A 22,837-nucleotide genomic window follows, 5' to 3' on the forward strand; every position below is an offset into this window, starting at 1 on the left:
TACTACATTTTATATGCTGAATTGATAAACTATATTATATATCGCTTAATTGGACATTATCATGCTAATATTACGAGAGGTACTATGAGGAAGGACGCTTGATATATTTTCAGGTAATAATATATATCTATATAAATATATATCTTTTTTTTATTCTCACAACGATCGTACTTTCGTCGCATTATAGCGGCGGGGGTACAACCAGTAAGCAGTCCAACATCGAACATCGCAAGCTTGTGTGTGTTTTATAATGCCTTGTGCTGGTGGATGTGTCGGGGATTCTCGGGGAGGTTTGTGTCCGGCGCCGAAGGTCACACGATGTGGGACATACAAAGCCTCTGTGAACATTGTGCATTCGGCATCAATGGAAGCTGCGTGACAAGGGCGATGAGAAAATGCCACGAAATGAAAGGAAGGAGGGGAAAATTCGGGAATAATTTAAAAATTTATCTAATCATTCAGTTAATCATGCTTCTTCGCGATCTATCGTGTTTTCCTAATTTTCCGCCTGTTATAATTAATTAGGATTATTTTGTTAAGCGAATTCTCTAGTTGTAAGACAGAAGACTAATGCATTGCATATAAATATCGATCGATGAAAGATATTGAATCAAAGCACGTGAGATATTGAATCAAACAACGAACGCGCATCATCGTATTTTCCCTTGTGTTGTCATGTCACTATAAAATTTTTAATACGCGATGGATCGCGCGGAAAAAGGGAAAGGACATCGACTCGATCGTTCCACGTCACAGGTACAATTTCCCGGTCGAATCGGCACGTGTGAATACTGTTCGCAGATGGAATCTAATCTTGCATGTCATTTAGTTTTAAGTCAACAATTATATAAATTATTCATTAATCTCTAAACTAAAGATAAAATTTAACAACAATTAACATTCATAAAAAAAATTATATATTCACACAACTCGATATTAAATAAATAAAACAAAATGTTGAATAAAATATAAAATCATAGGTTTGTAAAGATACATAGACTCTAAATATAACTCTAAAGATTTCTTTAATTGACTCTTGTAAAATATATATATATATATATACATATATCAAAAAGAAAAAAATATATATATCAAAAAGAAGAAATAAGAACCTCAAAGCTAATAAATTCCACCTGCGATCGAGAAGTGATAGGGAAGAGATTAGGAAAATGTACATAACGACAAAAATATGAAAAGGGAATGGATTAGGCATGATATAATCAGCCGATTGTCAATGTCAGCCTTCCAGTGGATCGAGAGAGAAAACAATCGGTATCACAGGTGAATGCACTCACCGCTGCTTCGTCTTAACTCGACGATAGCGGTGATATTCCAGCGCTGGATCATTGGGGTCGAAGCCCCTGCGATGTTTCGGCGGTGAAGACATGGCGGCCGCCTTCTTAGCTTTGCGATCACTCGGATTTTTAGTGTTGATGTTGTTGTTGTTGGCGCTGATGACAGCGCACACAGTGCCGTTGTTGTTGTCGATATGTAAAGAGGTAAGCGGTGGCGGCGAGGGTGGTAACTGAGCGGAGGAACGGACGGCACTGTCAGATGACACTCGCTCCGGAGGGTGACAGCGGCAGCCTGATGCTGGTGGCTCGCCAAGGGCACGTTCCCCGTGACCGACGTGGCTCTGGGGCACCGCGTTCAGCTCGTGCCTGGTAACCCTACCGGCGCCCGGCCCACCCATTCAAACCCGCGATAATCGCCACCCGCGATGACTCCACTTCTCCGACCTCCGTGGCTGCCCCTGCCGACAATCCCGCGCACCTTTTGCTTGCCCTCAGTTAACACCGACTGACGGCTTTTCTTCCGCTCGGCGTTATGATCACCGGTTCGCGGCGCGCTCTGCGAACGCGACGAAAATGACTGCGACGAAGGGTCCGAGAACTTACCGCCGCGTAGCCGGGACGGAACCCGGTACGCCGGCTTGCCCGGCCTCATGCACACGCCACTACTGACCAATTTGTCTATCCCTTTTACCCTGACTCGCACACGCCACTCATCTGATTTCCGGGAAGGATTGTGTCGCGCGGCCGAGGACAAAAATTAGGGAAGAGGACGCACCAAGAAAACGACAAGGAGTGGCTCTCAAGAGGAAAACGCGCACGACAACGTGCACGACGACAACACTGATGCTGAGATGCTGGAGATCCTACTTCTGTCTCGCAATCGTGTCGACTCACTCGACAAGACGCGATGCAACACCCTCCGCGTCCCACTGTTCTAGTGATACGCTTCTATTACGCCGTGCGATGGCAGCACCGCGGTACGTATACAAGGTGCGATGCAACGAGGTACAGAAATTGGGAAAGGGTTGGGTTGGGTTGGGTTGGGTGGTGACGAGTGTGACGACACGTTTACGGCATATCGAGTGAAAAGAACGGAAACTGATTAATGTGATAAGCGAATCGAGACTGGAGGAGACGCACAGGGGAGTATCACTAGAATTCAATTAAAAGGAAGGAAATCCTGTTAACACCAAGCCGTAACCACGACTTCACATATATTGTGCAAATAAAAACACACTCGATTGTTGGTGAATAAGTCCACCGTTGTCATAAATCGATCTGATGAATGATCGTTGAATGGCGTAGTTAAGATAATAAGATTCATAATAAGAATAAAAATTAGCGGGGAGAGACCAATAAAAAGTCCGGATGCCACAATGTTCTGATTGATATAATTCCTTCGCGTGAATACGCTGCCCTCGCTTCTTACGTACTACTACCCCCTTTACACCCGCGCACCATGTTCCTAAGTTTCGAAGAAAGCTTGGTGGCAGCACCGCAGACCACGCGACGCTAGTGAAGTGTCGGATTGTCGATGGACAGTCAAGGCGAGTCGCGGGGATGTAACATTCAGAGTAAACAGGGGCAGTAGGATAACCTCGATTCTGTAGAAGGTTGCGTGAACAGACCGACATGCTGTTCTAGATAATTAACCTTTCCTGCGTTGTGTGATTCGTAAACAACTCTTTATCTTTCGTTTTCATTTTTTTCTCATATGTTTTCCTCACTCACATATTACTTTAGAACTAATAATAAGCGTAATATAAATAATCATTTAGGCAAAACGTAGATTAAAAAAATTTTAATTGGTCATTTTGTTCCAAGTACTAACAATAAGTTAAACGTTTAATTACATTAACTTCTGATTAATCTAAATTTCGAATTACTGAGATACCCAATAAAAAATATCTTCCTTTGAAAAAGAAAAAAATTTAAAAGAAATTGCAAGATATCTTTTCATCAATCTTCTATTTATTTTTCAGTTCCAATAAAAAGAGACATTGGAATTAAATTATGCAAAAGTTTTTTTTTTAAGTCGGAGGAAATAAGTTTGGACGTCTGATCGATATCCTCAAAACCTTGTTGAAACAACAGTTATATAGATGATATGTGATAACATTGAAAAATCTACCTTTCTTTTTCTCTTATAAAATAAAAGAAAACAAATAAAAATAAATACATGATTGAAACAAAAGATAATGTATCGAACAATTGTTTATTGTAATTGCATTGATGCCGACTGATAATGGGCAATTTATTCATGCCTGCTATCAACCCCAAAATATTCTAGTTCAAGGGCGAGTCGCTGGGTGGCAGCATAACGCTAGCCGGATACGCACATAAAGACAACAATGAAAATTAAATGCTCAATTGTGAGATTGATTTCTTTTAAAGTGAAAGAAAAAGCTGCCGGCAAAATGAAACAGCCGATGGCTGGTGAGTTTTACGACGACGTGAAACACGTGGACTTAGTTTGCTAATCTAGTTGGCAGTCGGCCAATTTATTCGGCCCAAGTTTGCTCGCAACCATTGCATTCGATTACACGGAAGATAAACGCGATTAATCTACAGAATTGCACGAGACCTTCGCGTTAGCTATTGAGCTTTGAAAAAGCATAATATCTTTCAAATTTCCCTTTCGTTAGACACGTAACGAAAGCCATGTCAGCATTCATACAGAAATATGCATTCCTATTCATGCTATTCCTATTCATTCCCATTTAACAATGTGATAAAAATTGTAAAAACAAACAATTATATTTTTTTAACTAATTTTCTCTGATTTATTGCGAGAAAAAGAATCGCGCCGAAACGCTTCCATCGACAATTGCAAGATGGCGGTGTAACGAGGCACCATGACTACCTGGTCAATACCAGAAAATGAGGTTCACTTGGCACGCTAACCCCGATTCAAACGCGACATATTCTACGTAATCATGCGTCGTGCTATACAAAAAAATGTTCAACAATAAAACAATATTACTTTGAAGAAAAACTGTAACTGTAATAATATTATATACAATTCTTATTTAGTTAAAAAAAAAAAAACATACGTATTATAATATACTTCAGTAACATAATAATACTAATTAATCTCTGGATCTAAACAAGCAAAAGAAATAAGTTAATATGAGACTGAAAATGTATAAAATTTTTGATTGGTTTTAAAAAATGGTTAGCAATTGGCTATAATTTAATCATATGATGATAAAAAATGTACTGTACGAATATAATCTACATATAACTGAAATAACAACTTAATTAAGAACTCTAATTAGAATTATAATAATAATACATGTAATTCTGTAGTTCTGTAATTTCTGTAAGATTTTACCTATATAATTAAACTGATAAATTAAATTTCAAAAATACATGTGCACAATGCAATACCTGTATATATGCAATATACTTATATGTATATAAAATTTGCAAAGCAAAAATAAACTAAACTCTTAAACAAGAATTTTTTTTTATTATTTTAAAAAAATAAATATATGTATAAAGTATAAGTATAGTTCTTAGAAACATATAAAGCTATTCACGTTAATTTATCTACTTTGTAAGTGAAACTCGCTAATCAATTTATACATATTATATGTATATTATATATATATATATATATATATATATATATATATATATATCATTATTACTATTATATGTTATTTAAAAATATACAAATGTATGTATAGATATATTAAATATGTATATATATATCTCTCTCTCTTATATATGTTTTATATTATTTTTATATATATTTTATATATATATATATATATATATATATATATATATATGTATATATATTATATTTTTATATTACATTAATATTATATATATATATATATATATATATATATACATATATATATTATATATTTTATAAAGATAACACTGTTGTTACCAATTTTTATACTTTTCGATATCGTTAATTTTGCGATTTTATAACACTAATTTTCCCGCGAATTGTTTGTGATTTGTTGAGAATCGAGACCTACCCCTATTTAGAATATAAGCGGTCGATGAAAGAAGAAAATACTTTCATCCAAAGTGTACTCAAAGCGAGAGAGATGAACTCCACAAGGACTCTTTGATGTATTACAACAAGCCTGACTACCGCAAGCTCAAACAGAAGCAAATAATCAATCAGGAGAGTCTCTTAATAGTTTCGGAGTACTATTAGCTGCTCAATGAAGTGAGAAATGAATTCCTATGTGATAAAAATAAATTTCGCCATCTTATCATTACCCATGTGATTTTTTGTTATTAAGACTAACGAAATTTTAATCTAATCCTCTTTAAATAATCCTCTTTTTTTATACACGTTCTTGAAACTATTTTTTTCTTTATGCTCTCTTCTGATATATTTTCGCTTTTTTCACTTCTACATCATAACATTCGCTCGTACCATCTGAAGACAATCATCACATACACATCAAGCAATCAAACCGACTATTCGTCTAACCAAAAATATCTATCTCAGACAGTTTCTTACTCTCGTACCGATTATTTGATCTACCCACCCGTCGTGACGTGACGGAAAAAGCTATCCGAAGATAATACGTATGCACAGAGCTTTCTCGTGAGTTTCCGGCCCTTCGTCTAGGTCAGCTTCTTCGCGCACACGTTAAATTCACGCGGCGAGCAATTCGAGTTTGATATTTCTTGAAAACGAAGTTTCCCGCAGACTCGACCAATCACTGACGCGAATAGTAGCACGGCGTTGGTATAACTGACTTCTCTCTCCTGACCCGTCGTGCATGACCTGCACAACTTATGGCAACCACCCGAAGGCGTATCCGTGGTTGGTCAGCTGGTCGGCCGCGTTCACTTCCTTTCTTTCTGACTTGCTGCCGCGGTCTCGCGTGTGTATCCGTGTCGTGTCGTATCGTAAACGACGCTCGTCAATGCCGGCGTAGGTTTAGGAAATGGAACGCGCCGGTACCGCCTATGAGATAATGCATTCGCCTTTGATTTATGATAGTTCGATGTGCCACATAATCGAATCGGTTTGGCTAAAGGTCGATGGAAAAGTCTCAAAGAACTTTTTTCTTTTATTACATTAAATCAGCATCAGAATGTGATTAACTTACTTGTATTTTTTTACGTTGCCTTCGAAACTTTGATTCAATATATTAAAAGCATTTCAAAGAATACTTAAGAGAGAGAGAAAGAAAAAAAATCGCCGCATCTTCAAGTATTTTGTGTAGATCTAAATCTAGAAGGGTGATGGTTTCTTGAATCTACGACGATGATTAAGAATAATGGTTAAATATCTACTCGCGAGGGACAGAAAGAGAGGGAAAAAAAGGATGCTCGACTGATTGGCACATTATAAGCCAGCCGGCGTGTAATAGAAAACTTCAGAACCTCTCGGAGGGTTGACCGTTTATAGGACAGCGGTATGCCGCGACTCGCACACTTCGCGACCAAGTCGGCGACCCTAGATCTGGCCTGTCCTAGTATTCCACTACTAGTCGGATATGCACGATATGCTATGCATCGACAGTGACGCAGGTGACGCGCACGAGATACACATGTGTATGTATATCGGTGTCAACATCAGATTTATATGGAACATCACCTGAAGTCCATGTATAATATTTTTTTTAATTTACGTGAATACTGACAATATGTTTTACCACCATCAGCAGTGAAGCTCCTCGTTTTCTAATAATTTCTCTTTTTTCTCTATTTTAATTGTTCGCTAATTTGACATAATTGTAGATATAAAAATTATAGATTTTTAAAATGGACGTATAGACTGCAAAAAAACAATGCAATATATGTAAATAAGCAAACGCTTGTTCAGGAAAAAAGCGGACAAGAGCGGGGAGAATCATCTCGATTACCTGCAAGCAATTCACAACTTCGGTCAATATTGTGGAGTTCAGTTGCCCCCTTTTCTCAAGGTGGCTCTTATTTTAAAGTTTCTGTTCAATATACATGCGATATTATTGATCGATTACGAACGAGTTAAGGATTAACTAAAAAAAATGTAGACTTACAGTCAGTAATATAGAATATTGACGCATGACGAGAAATTGAAATTGCAATCAAAATCTATTATGCAAAATCTTGTTTATTTATCTTTCCGCTATTCAATATAATCTCAATAAACTTTTTACTAATCTAAAAAAATTAATTTTAAATTTTTTCTGATTATTCTTGTAATTGATTATTAATGAAAAAATACCTATTAATGAAGAAGTATCTAAAGGTCAATGCAAAAGGTTTCCGAATGGATGCCGCGTGATTTAACAGCGTAATGCCGACGTTTCGCAAACGTTGCAGTTTGCATCTTCAGGACTGAGAACTCCGATATTGAGCTTTCTTGGGTTGTGGTCCTTATATATATTATGGGTCTCAAATATATTAAAGTCTCAAAACTAGAAGTATTTAAAGGATCGAATTAATTCATTTTATCGTCAACCAAATGCTTGTCAAATTATTAAATCAACTCGTCAAAATATTAAATAAATTCACGCGATGACCTATCTAAATATACTTTGCTCATCTATTTTAACGCGATGTCTAACGTACGCAAATACATCTTCATCTATGAATAAAGCCCTTCTAATTTGACATAATTTACTCGTACAGTGTTTAAATAGAATATGTCAATAGAAAGAAACATCGCCAGCAAAATATACAAATAAATTCCTATAAATAAGATACATACCTAATATTTTCAAATTATTATATCGCATAAGAATATCAATGTGAAGCTTTAACACAAAAACGAAAAAAAAAAAACAGAATGTGCAAAGAAACAAAAGCTATATCAAAAAGAAATCTTTCATTATCTTTCGATATCTTTCATTTGTTCAGAGTTTAATATTGTGTGTGTCAATACATCGGAATTATTCAGCACTACTTAAAATCTACTATTCCTAAAATGCATCAGCAGTATCAATACGAAAAAATAATCCTGCGGTATCGAAAAAAACTTTTAATATTTTGATACTATCTCGAAACACCCCAGAGACAAAGTTTCCGACTGCTTACTCATCAACTTCCACGAGCTTGCGTCAGATGGCACGAGTTTGTCAGAAGCGAGTTTATCGCACATAGCCTAATAACTTGTACTATCATCTATTTATGTGTCCAATAATATTTAATGTATATTAAATTAAAAAAATATAATTGATATTTAATGACAGATTGAATCATCCAATCTTCGCAAAAAACATTTATAGAATAATACAAAATGTTTTCGCTTTACAAGCATTTTCAGATAACTTATACGAAAAATACACATATAGGCACAAAGTCTATCATATATTTATTATTGATTAAAAAATCAAATTAGATCTCCTATAATGTACATTAAGTAGCGTTTCGTGAATAGAAATCAATCAGCAGTAATACTCTTTATTTGTCTAACAACTTCTCTTTCACAGAATACGATCTAATTTGTCAATTAAGCAAATGTTCCACAACCCGAACGGAGATAATTAGTAGTCGCATCAGACAATGATTACCTTCTCCCATGGTCGGGCGATTTTCGTCTCCGGCGCGGAAATATCCTCATCCCGAGAAACGTGCTCCTGATACCAGCATGCATTGTGTGAATCTCTAATCATTAATTCTTTGGATTGTATGAAATCCGTATGAGATAAATCACCAATACTTGGCATGAATTGTCACGCTTTTTAAGCACACTTTAAATCTTTGTCATCACCTCAAATCACATATGTAAATTTGAAAAAAAAATTGTTACAATCGGAAGATTTCATGCAGATCGAAGTGTCATCGTATCAATAAATTACATCGATCGATCGAAAATCGAAAATCTTTCCGTTCCGCATACGCCCAGATCGAACTCTCACAAATCATAATGTAAATTTCACGAACTTATTCGCACCTAAACACATTGAGCATTTATTATTGATCAAATCACATCGGTAGATCGATTTCTTTCGCGTAGAACGAATTTTAATCGATCACCTTGTCATGTATGTAGATCGAGCTTTCGCCATCGAGCGACAATACTAAACGCGATTATGCTCTCCAAAATGTAGTCTACCAGAGGAGACACTTTCACAGACGAGAGCATCTCGATGTTAAAAATACACCGCGAGCTTTACGTACGTTTCCGAATCGCCGACTCGCCAGAGTTAAAATTGAATATGTATTGCCTATCGATAGCTGATAATTATTAATAGAACGGAAATTAATTATTCGAAGAGGAAATGATTTTAATTAACATTGTATGAGATTGTTCGACATCCGCTTAAAATATGCACAGAAAAATGGTATTTCAATTATTAATACATAAATCTAAATAGCTTAACTAGTAAAAAAGAAGTAATGTCATATGTAATACCTTTTCCTGAGATCGATCAATTACCTGTAATTCAGACTTATTTAATTTATTTGAAATTTGCCATTTGTCATTCATATTTTGCTCTCGTTTTCCCCACCCACGTATTTCTATTTCTATCTATATCCTCTGCCCTTAATTTACTTCGAGTGACACTGGACAAGACCACCAAATGGGATCTTTCAAATTACAGAAATCGGCCGTAGCACCTTCGCACATCTCAGACCATGATGAGGTTTAATTAATTTAATTTACCACAGAGGAGGAAGAGAGTGATCAATTGCGAGAGACAAGATGTTGGAAACTCGATATTGCAACGAACCGAGACGAATTGGAATGCTTAGTTACTGACCACTTGAGAAATATTGGTCTTTTTTGCGAAAATATCGCATAGTAATTGCTCTGTGATATTATAACTTTCACTGAATTATATCGATTTTATGAATAAACATATGATGCCTTAATTTTTGGCTAGGATTAATTGTACGACGTCCTTTGTTTTCTCTTTTCTCTTTCACAGAATATCTACTGTGATGTATTCTACAAGGAAATCTTTCAATTCAATTGGCAAAGTGCTAACAAATGTTAAACATAGTCAATTGTACACGTCAAAAGCAATTCGAAAAATCTAATGTCTGATTGAATCATAAGCAAATAATAAATCAATATAGTTCCTTAGAATGCGCCCCACGTTATGGCAGGCGGTATGACAGTGTATTTTGGAAACGAAGGTAATGTCTCGTCTGCAAACGGCTAAACACACAACGTCAGGGCTGTTCGCCAAGAATTGCAGTAAATTAAGAAAGTATTCGCGCGACATCATCTTTTCGCTATAAATATCTCAGCTTACGATGCCATATCGTAAAATTTATACATATCTATATACTTGTGGCTTTTATGAACATCTATAAAATATTTCCAAGAGGATGAATGTTTTCCGCAATATGTCTGCAAAATTTTCATGTCCTATTCATAAGTAATAAAGTACCTATGCCGAACGTAATTAGCGCGCATATTATTTTACATCCTGTTTCTTCGTGGCATGAATAATTGGAAATTTAATTGTGCAGATATATATGCGGCCTCTTGGAATACGCATTATTTACATGAATTATTTAGATGATTGAAGTACAAATAATTGAAGCATAAATATAGTTCTTTTAAGTCAATTTTCAAATATCTCAATTTAAACAACTTTAATTTGTATAATTTTTTTCACTCAATTCTTTATGTATTGTCGAAATCTTTTATAGAAATTCTCTTTTCACAAAAACTCTTGGCCATAATTCATATTGAGAATACGAGGTGTAAAGAGAGTTAAAATTATATTTATATCTATTTTCAGCAAAATGGTATGAGATAATTATTCAAAAGTTGAATTTTAACGACAAAGAAGTTCTCCCATTTTGGCCCAATTATTACATATATAATTTTGTAAATAATAATGATAATATTAAAAAAATAGTTTTGGATCTTTAAACCCCGAAGTAATTTTGACCTCCTAAATATATCATTTATGCGTTTGGTGGCTCACTATCAGAGCTGTCCAAATACGTCATTACTGTGCTTAGAAAGTATCTATATATCTTCTGAAAGATATTTAACATATTCTAGATAACAAATAATATAGAAACAACAATCTACGGCACGAGCACCATTTTTACATCCAAGACACCTCCACGAGATAAATATCTTGGATGTAGAAAAAATTTTTAGAAAAGGATAAATACAAAAACAAGAATTCTGTAAAAGTCATGTTCAACTATAAAATGAAAAAATCATTAGTTTATTGCAAGCGAGAAAGCATCGTGTAAACATAGACACAAAAATGAATGCACTTTATACACCAATATTGAACACGTCATAACATTGACCGATGAGTGTTTTGGATATTAGCATCTATAAATTTCCAATCCTCTCATGATGTCCTACAATTTGGCATAGTCTCATCTCTGAGACCGGAGGACCCAGAAACACCTATAAAAATGGGCGAACTTTTCTTTCTTATTATTGCAATATTATCCTCTAAAATTCCAATTATACATATAGAAAAAATTGAAATACACGATATTTTTTTTTCTAATCGTTAATTTGGTAAGATTAATCGACTCGCCCAATTTGTAGAAGCTGAATTAAAGAAAAAGATTAATTTCAAAAGATCAATAGAGATGCTGTGTCTCGATAATCAGGATCGGTCGTCCACTTTACGCACTGGCGCAATGCAGACTGCAACGGGAGGCAACTGAGCGGTATACGCACGCGTAAGTATGAAATTGCCGCTGCAATTTCCACCAGGAGCAGGAAACTCAGAATTTGGTCACGTTTGCACGACAATGACGTTAGCCGGATGCAGTCGGCGCGCGATCGATCGCAATGCAAAAACTTCTACCCCTGCGCGTGTCCTGCCGATACTTTCTCATCATATTTAATCCGTAAAATGTGACTGTTTCAGATTTCAAATCAAAATCCAAACACTTGATCTTTTGAACCTTTATTGTCAAATTATGATTTCTATGTGAGAATTATTTAATGATGTTCTAGAGATACATACAAAAACAAAAGCTAGCAATTCACACATATACATCTTAGAAAACCGCTATAATTTTATTTCCTAATTCTCAGCTGTTTCTAGTGTTGACATAACCGAATGCTTGATAATTCGGAGAGAGCCAGAGTTCAATCAATTATTATTACTTTCTTATATTATTACTACTTATATTAGTACTACTTATATTATTACTTTCTTCTAAAAGGTTTAATGAATATTAAAGTAATTTTACGACATTGTTCTCAAAAGTTCCAGTTATACATGTAAAAAAATTTAAATATATGGTATTATTTGCTTGATATTTTTAACATAGTACAAGCTATTAATTATGTATAAAATTTATAAAATTATGTATAAAACTAACAGGAATTTAAATTGCAATAACTTTTAAATGAGTTAATACATTAAATCCAAATTTGGACAGCAGTTTTAATATTTAAAACCGCAGACAATCTATATATAATTTTTATAAATTTTGGATTTCTCCTATACATCCTTAAAAATTATGCAAGAAATGTATACGACTCACCCTAGTGTGTCTCGACGTACGAATAAAATTTAGTAGCTTCACTTACCTGTAACAAAGAAATAAAAGTACATTAGCTTAAAAAAATGTATATGCTTCTTATATTTTAAGTGTTTATATTTCGTCAGATATTGATTTTTTATATACATATATATATATATATATATATATATATATATATATATATGTATCTTTATTAATGGTTAAATAAAGTCAGCATATTTTTTCTCAGTAAAAATGATTTATTGTTAGTACCACAATTCAAATAACCAACCAAAGCTGATGCTAAGACGATCGGTATATACATATATATATAATACAACCATGCGTGTCCATTCATTGCATGATCTTTCAAACGGGTGCAAGAGCGAGTTCAGGCACGAGCTAAAAAGCGCGCCTTCAATGTGGACAGAGACGAAAGGGGATGCGAAGCGGGGTAGCGCGATATGTCGCAATGCGTCTTGACGTCACCGACGCCGCTGGTGGGTTTCGGGGGTTGGTAGACGGAGAGTGGGAGTCCACGAGAGGCGTGCGGATGCACGTGCATATTGCCAACGAGCTACTGTGACCAGCCATCTGTCGGCTGTCGCAACAAAGCGCACTGTAAGCATGCACCCAACATTGGTAATTCAACCCTATCGCCGGAAGACACGCGCAGTCAAATCGAGATAATTGAATAGTTTGATAGTTTGATAGTTGAATAATAATAAGTAATAACTGAATTTGACAGATGATATACACCTCATATCTACAACAATATAATTATTTTAAATATTCATAATTTTTTATTTTGTTTGTCAAATGGTGGAGAAACTTTTCAACATAGTAGAGAAACAGTTTATGGAAGTAAATTTACAACAGACGAAATAAATAAAATACGTTTACGTTCAGAAATTTACAAGTCATAAATATTTATTTGAAAAAAATAAAATATATTTTCAGTTTCCTTTTAATTTATGCTTAAATAAAAATTGAATCTCTTTTTTCACTGCTGATATCACCTTTTATGATGAATTACTAGAAGGCTACAACCGAGAATTCTTGCGAGAAATTCTCGATCGATTAATTTAACACATACTTCATTAGTCTCGTCGCTATTTTAATATTCGCCGAAAATCGGCGAATACCTGCCTCGCAAGAAGATCGTGAAAGAAAAAGTGGACAGAATGAATTATTATCGCCCTATAGATCGAGGAGCATCCAAGACGTTATCCTATGAAATTACGACCGCAAAGTTCGCGATGATAATAGCATGCAAACCTTGGGAAAGATCGACGATCCTGCTCGTTTGGAAACTTTTGTGAATGCCGATGCTTAACGAGAATTCAAAAGAGAGAAGGTTAAGAGTCGTCGTAAGACGCTATTTTGGTCTCGTCTTCTTTGTTCACCACAAACGACAACTTGGTTTTCCACTAAACCGACGATGTACAATAATGCGCGAAAACAATGCATGATTAATTACTATAGTTTTGTTGCCATGGCGTGCATTTCACGAATGTCATCGTTGCAATGAGTCTTGCAATTGACTTCCAGATTCTACATACATATATCTATTCGACTATCTCTCTTTTACTTAACAATATATTCGAAACAAAATTCCATTTCACGAATCTTAGAAAATATATAAGCTCTACATAAATTGAAATTTTCTCTATTTATGCGTAACCTTTTATGTAATATTTGTTAACACAATATATTGTTAATATAAATATGTCATTATAACATGGATAACGTAAATTGGCAAAAAATTATAAATATACTGTACCAAATATAAAGAGCTGTTTCGCGCAGAAACGAGTAGATGGCTCCACCCATGTCTCGCAGCAGGGGTGCAACACGTGCACTTTTGTGATCAGTGGTTCTATTATTAATGTGCAAAAAATTTCAATATTTGTCTAAAATGCCGAAAGTTTTTTAATTTAACGTTCGATGAAATCAACAACGATAAAAAATTTTGATGAAATTTAATTTTATATTTAATTGATAGGTTTCTATATGTGCAACTTGTGAATAATTAATAAATTGAAACTGCTTCTCTCGTTTCTTATACCGCAAAGTAGTTCTTATCGATTTGTAATCGATCATGTGGTATATTCTTCAAAAATTTCGAAGAAACATCTGGGATACTTCGAGGAATTTATATTGGAAACAACGACGTCGAAAGGCGATCGACCCTGTATCCATACGGCGGCTCAAGAGCAATAACCTTTACACCCTTTTGTGGTGCACCACTGCACGCATATGCGTGTTGGCTTTACAGTGTGTAAGTAAGCGCGCGCGCGTGGAACCTTGCCGTTTATAGCACACATACCTTTATCGATTCATCACGAAAATCATGAATAAACGTAATAATCTCTTCGATGTCCAAATACTTGTCAAGCTTTCTTATGCTGTTACGGGCAAGAAGCCGCGTAATATTTGAATAAAGTAAAAATCAGGCAATTGTCTAATATGAAGACTTTATTTAACTGCTTAAGGTAGAAGATGTTTCCTAACAGCACACAAGAAAACGTTCAGAGAACATCCTGAAGATGTTCGAATGTCCTCTTCGAATGGATATCCGCTGAATATTTCTTTCGGATATGTTGTGCTATTAGGGTTCGCACTTTGAAAGACGACCAAGAAATGACTGAATTTAAAGCTACATTTCAAGAAAGATCATAGTCCAATGATACTACTTGTTTTAATATCGAAAATCGGGATTAGAGCGGTTTTAAGTAAAATAATCAGATAGTAGGGTTATGAGATAAAAAATAAAAAGTAAGTAAAATAAAAAATGGATAGGAAAACAGGATTGGAAGCAATAAACCTTTAAGATAGAGTTTCACTTTATGAGTTTTACTTTTATGATCGCAAGTGGATTGAAAGGTTCAAGGAAAATATTCATAACGGTAAATAGGGTTTTAGACGACTAGTCGGGCTAAACTACTTATTGTAGTTTTTGCTTTGAATACTTTTGCTCCAGATGTAAGATAAACTAATGACGTGAGTTACGGCACATAACAATACATAAAGGAGTAAAATGTTCCATATGGTATTGCACAAATAATAAACGGCAAAGAATTAATTCCCAGACAGCACCAATCCAAAATTGGCGGCATCATTAAGAAATCTCGAAGACATCTTTAAGAAATCTCGTGATATATGATATCCAAAAGACATTTTAAAAACATCTTAATGATATCTTATCATTAAGATTATGAATTTTGGACATAGTGCTGTCTAAATTATTCGTGGATGGTTAAACATTTATCTGACAATGAGCGCGAAATATGAATATGAGATACGTGAGACGAAGTCTGAAATACGAAATTTATTTACAAAAAGAAGACTTGTCTCGATTTCCACGATAATCGATAAATATCGTTTTTCATTAAAGATAAAAATACTCTCTTAACAGAGAAAGAGTGAGAGAGAAAGAGAAAAATTGTTACGTGTTAGCTGTCACTCATTGTCAATCGTTCAACAGATCGACATCTATCATCTATCTAGTTTGCTGAAACTAACATTGATTATTATTCCTTAAAAATGCTATTGTTGTTGCTTTCGAAAGAGAGTACCTGATTCAGCTACATTCAATTTATTCGAAAATTACAGGTAGGCACCTATAGCTATTCATTAGCAGGCTCGACGCAGTTATATATCGCATGCTGCGTTCACGACAAAATCGAGTTAGCAGGAGGGAACTTCCCTCGGGGACTACTTGCAACGATAGCGAAAACGACGTCGACGATGATGGAGACAATGAGATGATAATACCCGAGTGGTGCTACAAAGTTCAATAACAATCAAAGTGCGATTTACTAACTCTTCTAATGACTAATGAATTTAATCTCTACAATTTATCCTTGCAAATTTATTTTTACAATAAAAATAATTGAAAATTCAAAAATTTTTTAAGTTTTCAATAAATCTGTTTTAATATACATTAGATTAGATTATTTATATTTAATATTATTTTTAATAATTGATTCTTATGTTATTTCAAAAAGCAAAATAACTTAATATAATTTTTATAACTTATAAAAAATATGTAATGTGTTATGGAGAAATACGTTCTAAAAGATCGAAGTTATTATCATGTCGTGTATCATGCAAATCATCATGACGTTGATTGCGAGCGTGCTATGTCGATCATTCGAGCTCGATCTCCGTCGGAAATTTCGTACACGCGATCACGTATCGACTAGCCTGCGGAAACTTCGCAAACTTTCTGATTAAAAAAAACCTCGAAATTTCAAGGAATCTGCATTATAATCACATTCGCATCAAATGACGTCTTTCTCTCATTTTAAATATAATCATTACATATATACACGTAAATATACGCATTATGTTATTATATATTTCTTTGAAAGAATTCTCTAATTCTAATATTCAAGAAATAAAATATTTTTAAAAAATATGTTATTTCTCTTTTATTTCTTTCTTTATCTAATGTTACCATTATTCATCGGAATTTTCGTAATTTTAATAATTGTAATCAATTTGCTGCAAAAAAAATTTCATATGCGACGTCTAATAGAGAAATAAATAATGGCACTTTATCTGTTCTTCTGATTCGATGATTCATTAAATACAATAAATAATTATTGATAGATGCGATATCCATCACAGCAAACGCAACGACTAAAAAATGGGTTAATTAATAACAATCTAGTATAATTAAGAGATCTTATCACTCGATCAGATAATTCTCCTTACATGTTTCACTCACTGCTATTTTATATTAATCCTTTCATAAACTATTAGTTCATTATTGTGTTATAATATATTGTTATAATATATAGTTATAATATTCTATAACACGGAAATAATATATTATAGTTAAAATTAAAATATAATTAGAATATAACTTTTATAATCGTGGAATATATTAACATAAGGAAAATTACAATATTCTGACTTAATAATTTTATATTTTATAATGAACTATATTATAACTATTCAATTATTTTAATGCACGAAATAAATGTGCAACCGGTAAATTTACAATTTATTGTAATAAATATTCTAATATCGTCATATTCCAGTCTTATAATAAATGCTATAAAAGAAAATATGTTTTCATCTAATTTGTACTATAAAATTTCTTTACACGTGCATACACTGCACACACACACACACACACGCACACGCACACACATTTGTTATATTTACATTTCTTTAATTTATTTATATATTAAGAATTTTAGTAAGGCTCGTAATGTGAAATATAAACTTAAATTTTGACGGGCTAAAACGATCACAATATTCGAATAGAAGAAAATTATGATTTGTGCATAATTAATCAGTTTCAATGAAAAATTAATCTTCGTCTAAACTAAAATGCACTATTATATATCTGCGTCTGATTCTTTCCAGCCCGTTAAAATTTAAATTTATTTATACAATTACAAAAGTAGAACGTATGCCAACATTAATCAGATAAATCGCATATCTAACATGAGCACATTGAGAAATGATGAGAAATAATAATATTGAAACGGTGCCAATTTCAATTGGTAAGACAAATGGCCAAATTCGATCGATCTATAAAACGACAAATATAGACGACTAAGCCGCAAGACAACTTTTTCATCGCTCTCTCTAACTTCATTTTGTCGCGTCACATCGTCCACTCTGTCTCTAACTTTTCATGAACTTTCTATTCATTCATCGAGTGGCGAAACTTTACCAGCAGTAAATTGTATCCGCTATATGTGAAAAAATTCCGTATTCAGTCTAACAGGAACAAGATATAACTCTTTCCGCGTACTTTCCCTTTTTCACTTTTCTCTCTTTCTTTCTCTTCACATTAAATATACATTTGATGTTCATAAGCTTTATTATATATGGAATAAAAAATATAAGTATATAATATTTTTATATATGTACTTAAATATGCAAATATATAGAAAGAATTGTTAGATATATTCTATTCTCTTATAATTAAATCTATCTATTAAACTACATCTTTTTATGTGCTTGATATGTATATAAATTATAGATTACGATAGCATATATTTCGCGACTAATTCTAATTTTCATTAAAAGTAAATAACACTGTTCGACACACAAAAAGGTTCAGAAATTTTTAAAGCGTATTGTAAATTTTTTTCATGCTGATTACAAATCCGGCCGCGAAAATTGCGTATCAGGTCAGGTTTTTTAGATATCTTGATCTAAAGATACGAAAAAGGACATTTTAGATATTTTTCCGTAAAATATAGCTTTTAATTGGGACGTAATAAAAAGTGTTACGACAACTCAAAATAAAGCTTAAGACTTGTAGTTTATAAAAAAAATATAAAAAACGTCAAATCTATAAAGATTTAAAGTGAACCATTCTACCGAAGTCTCTAAAGACTTTGTATTGGTATATAATAAAAAGTGTGAAAAATGATATTTTCAATTTTTTAATTCAGTTTTTTCAATAAACTCTTTATAGATTCGACCTTTTTTATATTTTTTACATAAACTACAAGTTTTAAGTCTTTATTTTGAGCCGTCGTAGCATTTTTTATCATGTCCCAATTAAAAACTATATTTTACGGAAGTGCCTTTTTTCGCATCTTTAAACCAAGATATTTAAAAAACCTGATGCAATTCGCAATTTTCGCGACCGGATTCGTAATCAGCATGAAAAAATCTACAAGAATACGCTTTAGAAATCTCCGAACCTAAAAAAAGTCATTTTTTGTCGATCAGTGTAATTTATTGTTGTTTCTGTACATAGTATATATGTATATATCCACGTATGTGTCTGTGCCTGTGTAATTGTTTACATATTTAATGTCTTATATTTACTTTTTGATGAGTTTAATGCCTGTATATAAAAAATAACAAGATTAATTAATTCATAAAACAATTAACATGTAATTGCCTTTAAAAAAAGATACGTATTATCCTGCACCTTGTAAATGCAATGTTGCACTTATATATATGTACAAACAAGGATAAAATTATTAATCAATTTAATTTATTAGTAAAAATGTAACAAGTATTTCATTAAAAAATTAGTACTTTACATAATATTTTATTTTATGTCGTAATATATCAAAATAAAATATGAGATATTTTGCAAATTATCTTTTTATGATTCTATCTTAATGCTTTTATATATTAGTCTGTGGATAAATTCCTAGGATCAAGTTAAAATTGCGCAGTACAAGTTTAAATTAAAATTTAAATGTGTAATTTTTTTAATTAGTTCTATTTTTACGTTAGTGTTGTTAGTTAATCTGCACTCGATCTTGCATATAAGTACAGATCGCATTTGAGTTAAACACATTTTTAATTTAATTGAAAATGGACATCACAAAAGTGCATGTCCGACACTGTATGTTTATTTTTATCTCGGAAGAAGTACTGATAAAATAAACAGAATTATTCACAATACCTATGATGAGCATATTGTATCTGAAAGCATAATTCCAGTTCTAAAGATTTCAAAATTCAAAAATTTCAATGTTAATCACAAATCACGCTGTGGACTCAGGAGGTAAAAGACAAAAATTGGAAACTAAAATGCAACCTAATCGTCTATGACGAAACAATTCGCTACACTTACATAATATTAGGAAACATAAATTCAGAAGGAAGAAAAGTTAATATGGGTCTCACATTAACTATCTATGTGTTATTAACAACTGACTCAAAATCTATATCTTATTGCTTGCTAAACAAAAATAAAAAGTTTTTTTATAGAAAATAGTAATTAGATTAAAGAAACGGATTACGATGATCCCAAGTGCAAAAAGAGAATAATTAAATTCAAGACAATCAAGATTCTTCTCTGCATTTGGTACAACCAGAAAAACGTGCTCTATGAGCTCAAATCGAGGAAAACTATTCCGAAATTATTTAAGAACATTGCAATCGTATCGTTTAAGTAAAGACATTCATAAAAAAGGCCATAAAATGAAAAAAAATCGAAAAGTCAATTGTATGGTTTGAGTATAAAGACATCCATAAAAAAGGCTATGAAATGAAAAAAAAATCGAAAAGTCATCTTCCACGACAAAAAACGTCCTACTAGAGCTTAAACGAGAAGCCCTATCACATATAGTCCAGATCTGATCCCTTTCGATTTTCACCTATTTCGGTCAATGCAGAATCATCTTTCCGTTGAGCGATTTAGAAATGAGGCCGAGGTACGAAAATGGGTTGACAAATTTATCGTATTTATCGAGAAATCATTCTTTAATCGAGAAATCTATTTGTTTGAAGAATGGTCTAAAATTATAGTAAGTAAGGAAAAATAGCTGAATCGAAAAGGGTCTGTATTGTTTCATTAATACTCATAACCAATGTAAAAAATCTAGAAACTTATGCACAGACTTAATAAATGACTAAAAAAATTTATATATATACAGAATGTCCATAAAGTCTGTCTCCTATATTTCGAAAATGGCTCAAAATTGTGAAATACACGTTTGATCATTTCGAGGGGCTACTCTTTAAGGGAATTGACCTCAAGTAAGTTTCCCAGGAAGACTAAGTCAAACACTTTAAAAAGAATCTCCTATATATTATACTGCATCGTTTGAAAAGACAAGAAAGAATTTTTTACATAAATCTCAAGTTGATACATTGACCCGTTCAGTAGTTATTTAGGATCAAAGTTTGAAAAAGACCAATTTCAAAAAATTATTACTACCATTTGGAAAATCCAAAAAAAACATTTGAGATGAAAGTATTCTTTTTAAATCATTTTCATAAAAAGTTCAGATTTAACCTTGAGATTTTTTCAATTCAAAAAAGAAATTCAAACAAGACATAAATTTAACAAGTTATTTGGATTTTTTGCCACTGACAAGCAACATAATGATCCTGAGAGAGACATACTTTATATATATATATATATATATATATATATATATATATATATATATATACACGCATACGCACGTACTTTTCAACAATTTCCTATACATCGATCAGGTTTGAAATATTGCAATGTTTCAAACTCGAACACTTTCCAGAACGTGAAACTCGGCTCTAGTTGGACAAAAGTAAAAAAATATAAACGGATGCTTTCAGTCATTCCAACGGTTATCCGGCGGAAGAGATTAACGAGCGCCCGTATAATAAAACACACAGATCCGGTGACAATTGCCGTTTTGAGACAGGCAAAGGAACTAATAAAACATTTTCGTGCTTCCGCGCATTGTCTTTAATAAGTTCTGTTACATCCCTCGTTAAACATTTCTTTCTTCTTTATTTAATTATAAAATGTGCATTCTAAATATTAACGTAACCGAAGTGAGCATTTCAATGGCTAAAATACGTAGCATAAATATTATACGTATATAGAATCTATTTATATTATTAATATCAATAATAAAATAATTCTCATTAACAAAATTTCATCTTCAATATATAATTAAACTTGAAACAAGATGACCTCGCTCATCACATTTTTGCTGAAAGAGATCTACTACAAATGAATAAAAAATCTGTAAGAGATATTTCCAACATAAAAGATATCTTATAGATAGAAAAACGGTAATTAATTCTTCAGAAATGATTAATACGTTCGCATCTCGAGGTTCCTTTTCTCTTTTCTTCATATTAATTTTTTTTAGTGCCATCCTTAATTGCATCAAAAATTTTGTAACAATAATTTACACTAAGAGAGAGAGAGAGAGACAGGAAAAGAGAGAGTGTGTTAAATCACCAAGAATTTATTACAATATATTCACTCTGGCGTTTCAACTTCTAACTTTAATTACAGATGCAAGGTGATGGATGAAGACTGCAAGATTGCTGTTGTAGCCATTCTTTTCAGCGTAAGAGATACCGTATTGTTCCCTTTTAAAAAATTAAACATATACGTATTATTTCAAATATTACAAATTGTCGTTTCCATTCCATCTTCCAGCGGAAAGCTAACGATTTGCACGTCTAACGATCCAATTCTGCGCAGTCGCCATTCGGTATTAATTAGGCGATTTACACGCAGTGGATTATTCACGGAGCGATTCATTAACGGTATGTACGCAGCTTCCATTTTTCTTAATTATGGTGCATAATCGCGCCCCGGAAAATCCGTAATAACGTTACACGCGAGTATGATGCAACACGTGGCACGTTATAACACTCGCGTCTCTTTAGAGTCGACCGATTTGGCAAGCTGCTTCCTGATACCCGCGGGGGTG

At 33.2% G+C, this 22,837-nt stretch overlaps 2 protein-coding genes and 1 long non-coding RNA gene across 4 annotated transcripts in view; all 3 read right to left on the minus strand.

Moving 5' to 3' along the window:
• The window catches only part of shaker (potassium voltage-gated channel protein Shaker), a 125,704-nt gene that overhangs the window by 82,818 nt on the left and 20,049 nt on the right, over positions 1–22,837 (minus strand). The gene's annotated exons all lie outside the window — the stretch shown is intronic.
• On the minus strand, positions 133–4,336 carry LOC114939380 (uncharacterized). The gene is made up of 2 exons (XM_029313671.2): positions 1,296–4,336; positions 133–338 (listed from the first exon to the last, which is right to left on the minus strand). Exons 1-2 carry the CDS (start codon positions 1,691–1,693, stop codon positions 182–184), a joined length of 555 nt encoding a protein of 184 aa, XP_029169504.1. The 5' UTR covers positions 1,694–4,336; the 3' UTR covers positions 133–181.
• LOC114939381 (uncharacterized) lies at positions 8,654–10,734 on the minus strand. Its single transcript, XR_003821236.1, has 2 exons — positions 9,246–10,734; positions 8,654–9,162 (listed from the first exon to the last, which is right to left on the minus strand). It is a non-coding gene; the product is annotated as an uncharacterized LOC114939381 (long non-coding RNA).

Source organism: Nylanderia fulva, unplaced genomic scaffold, assembly GCF_048542155.1.
Source record: "Nylanderia fulva isolate GAGA-0341 unplaced genomic scaffold, ASM4854215v1 Scaffold32, whole genome shotgun sequence".
NCBI classification, from domain to species: Eukaryota; Metazoa; Arthropoda; class Insecta; order Hymenoptera; family Formicidae; genus Nylanderia; species Nylanderia fulva.

Coding starts and splice junctions, on each gene's coding strand:
- LOC114939380 (XM_029313671.2), bottom strand. CDS start 1,693: ATGGGTGGGCCGGGCGCCGGTAGGGTTACCAGGCACGAGCTGAACGCG. Junction 339..1,295: donor CGAGTTAAGACGAAGCAGCG/GTGAGTGCATTC, acceptor CAATGTTCACAG/AGGCTTTGTATGTCCCACAT.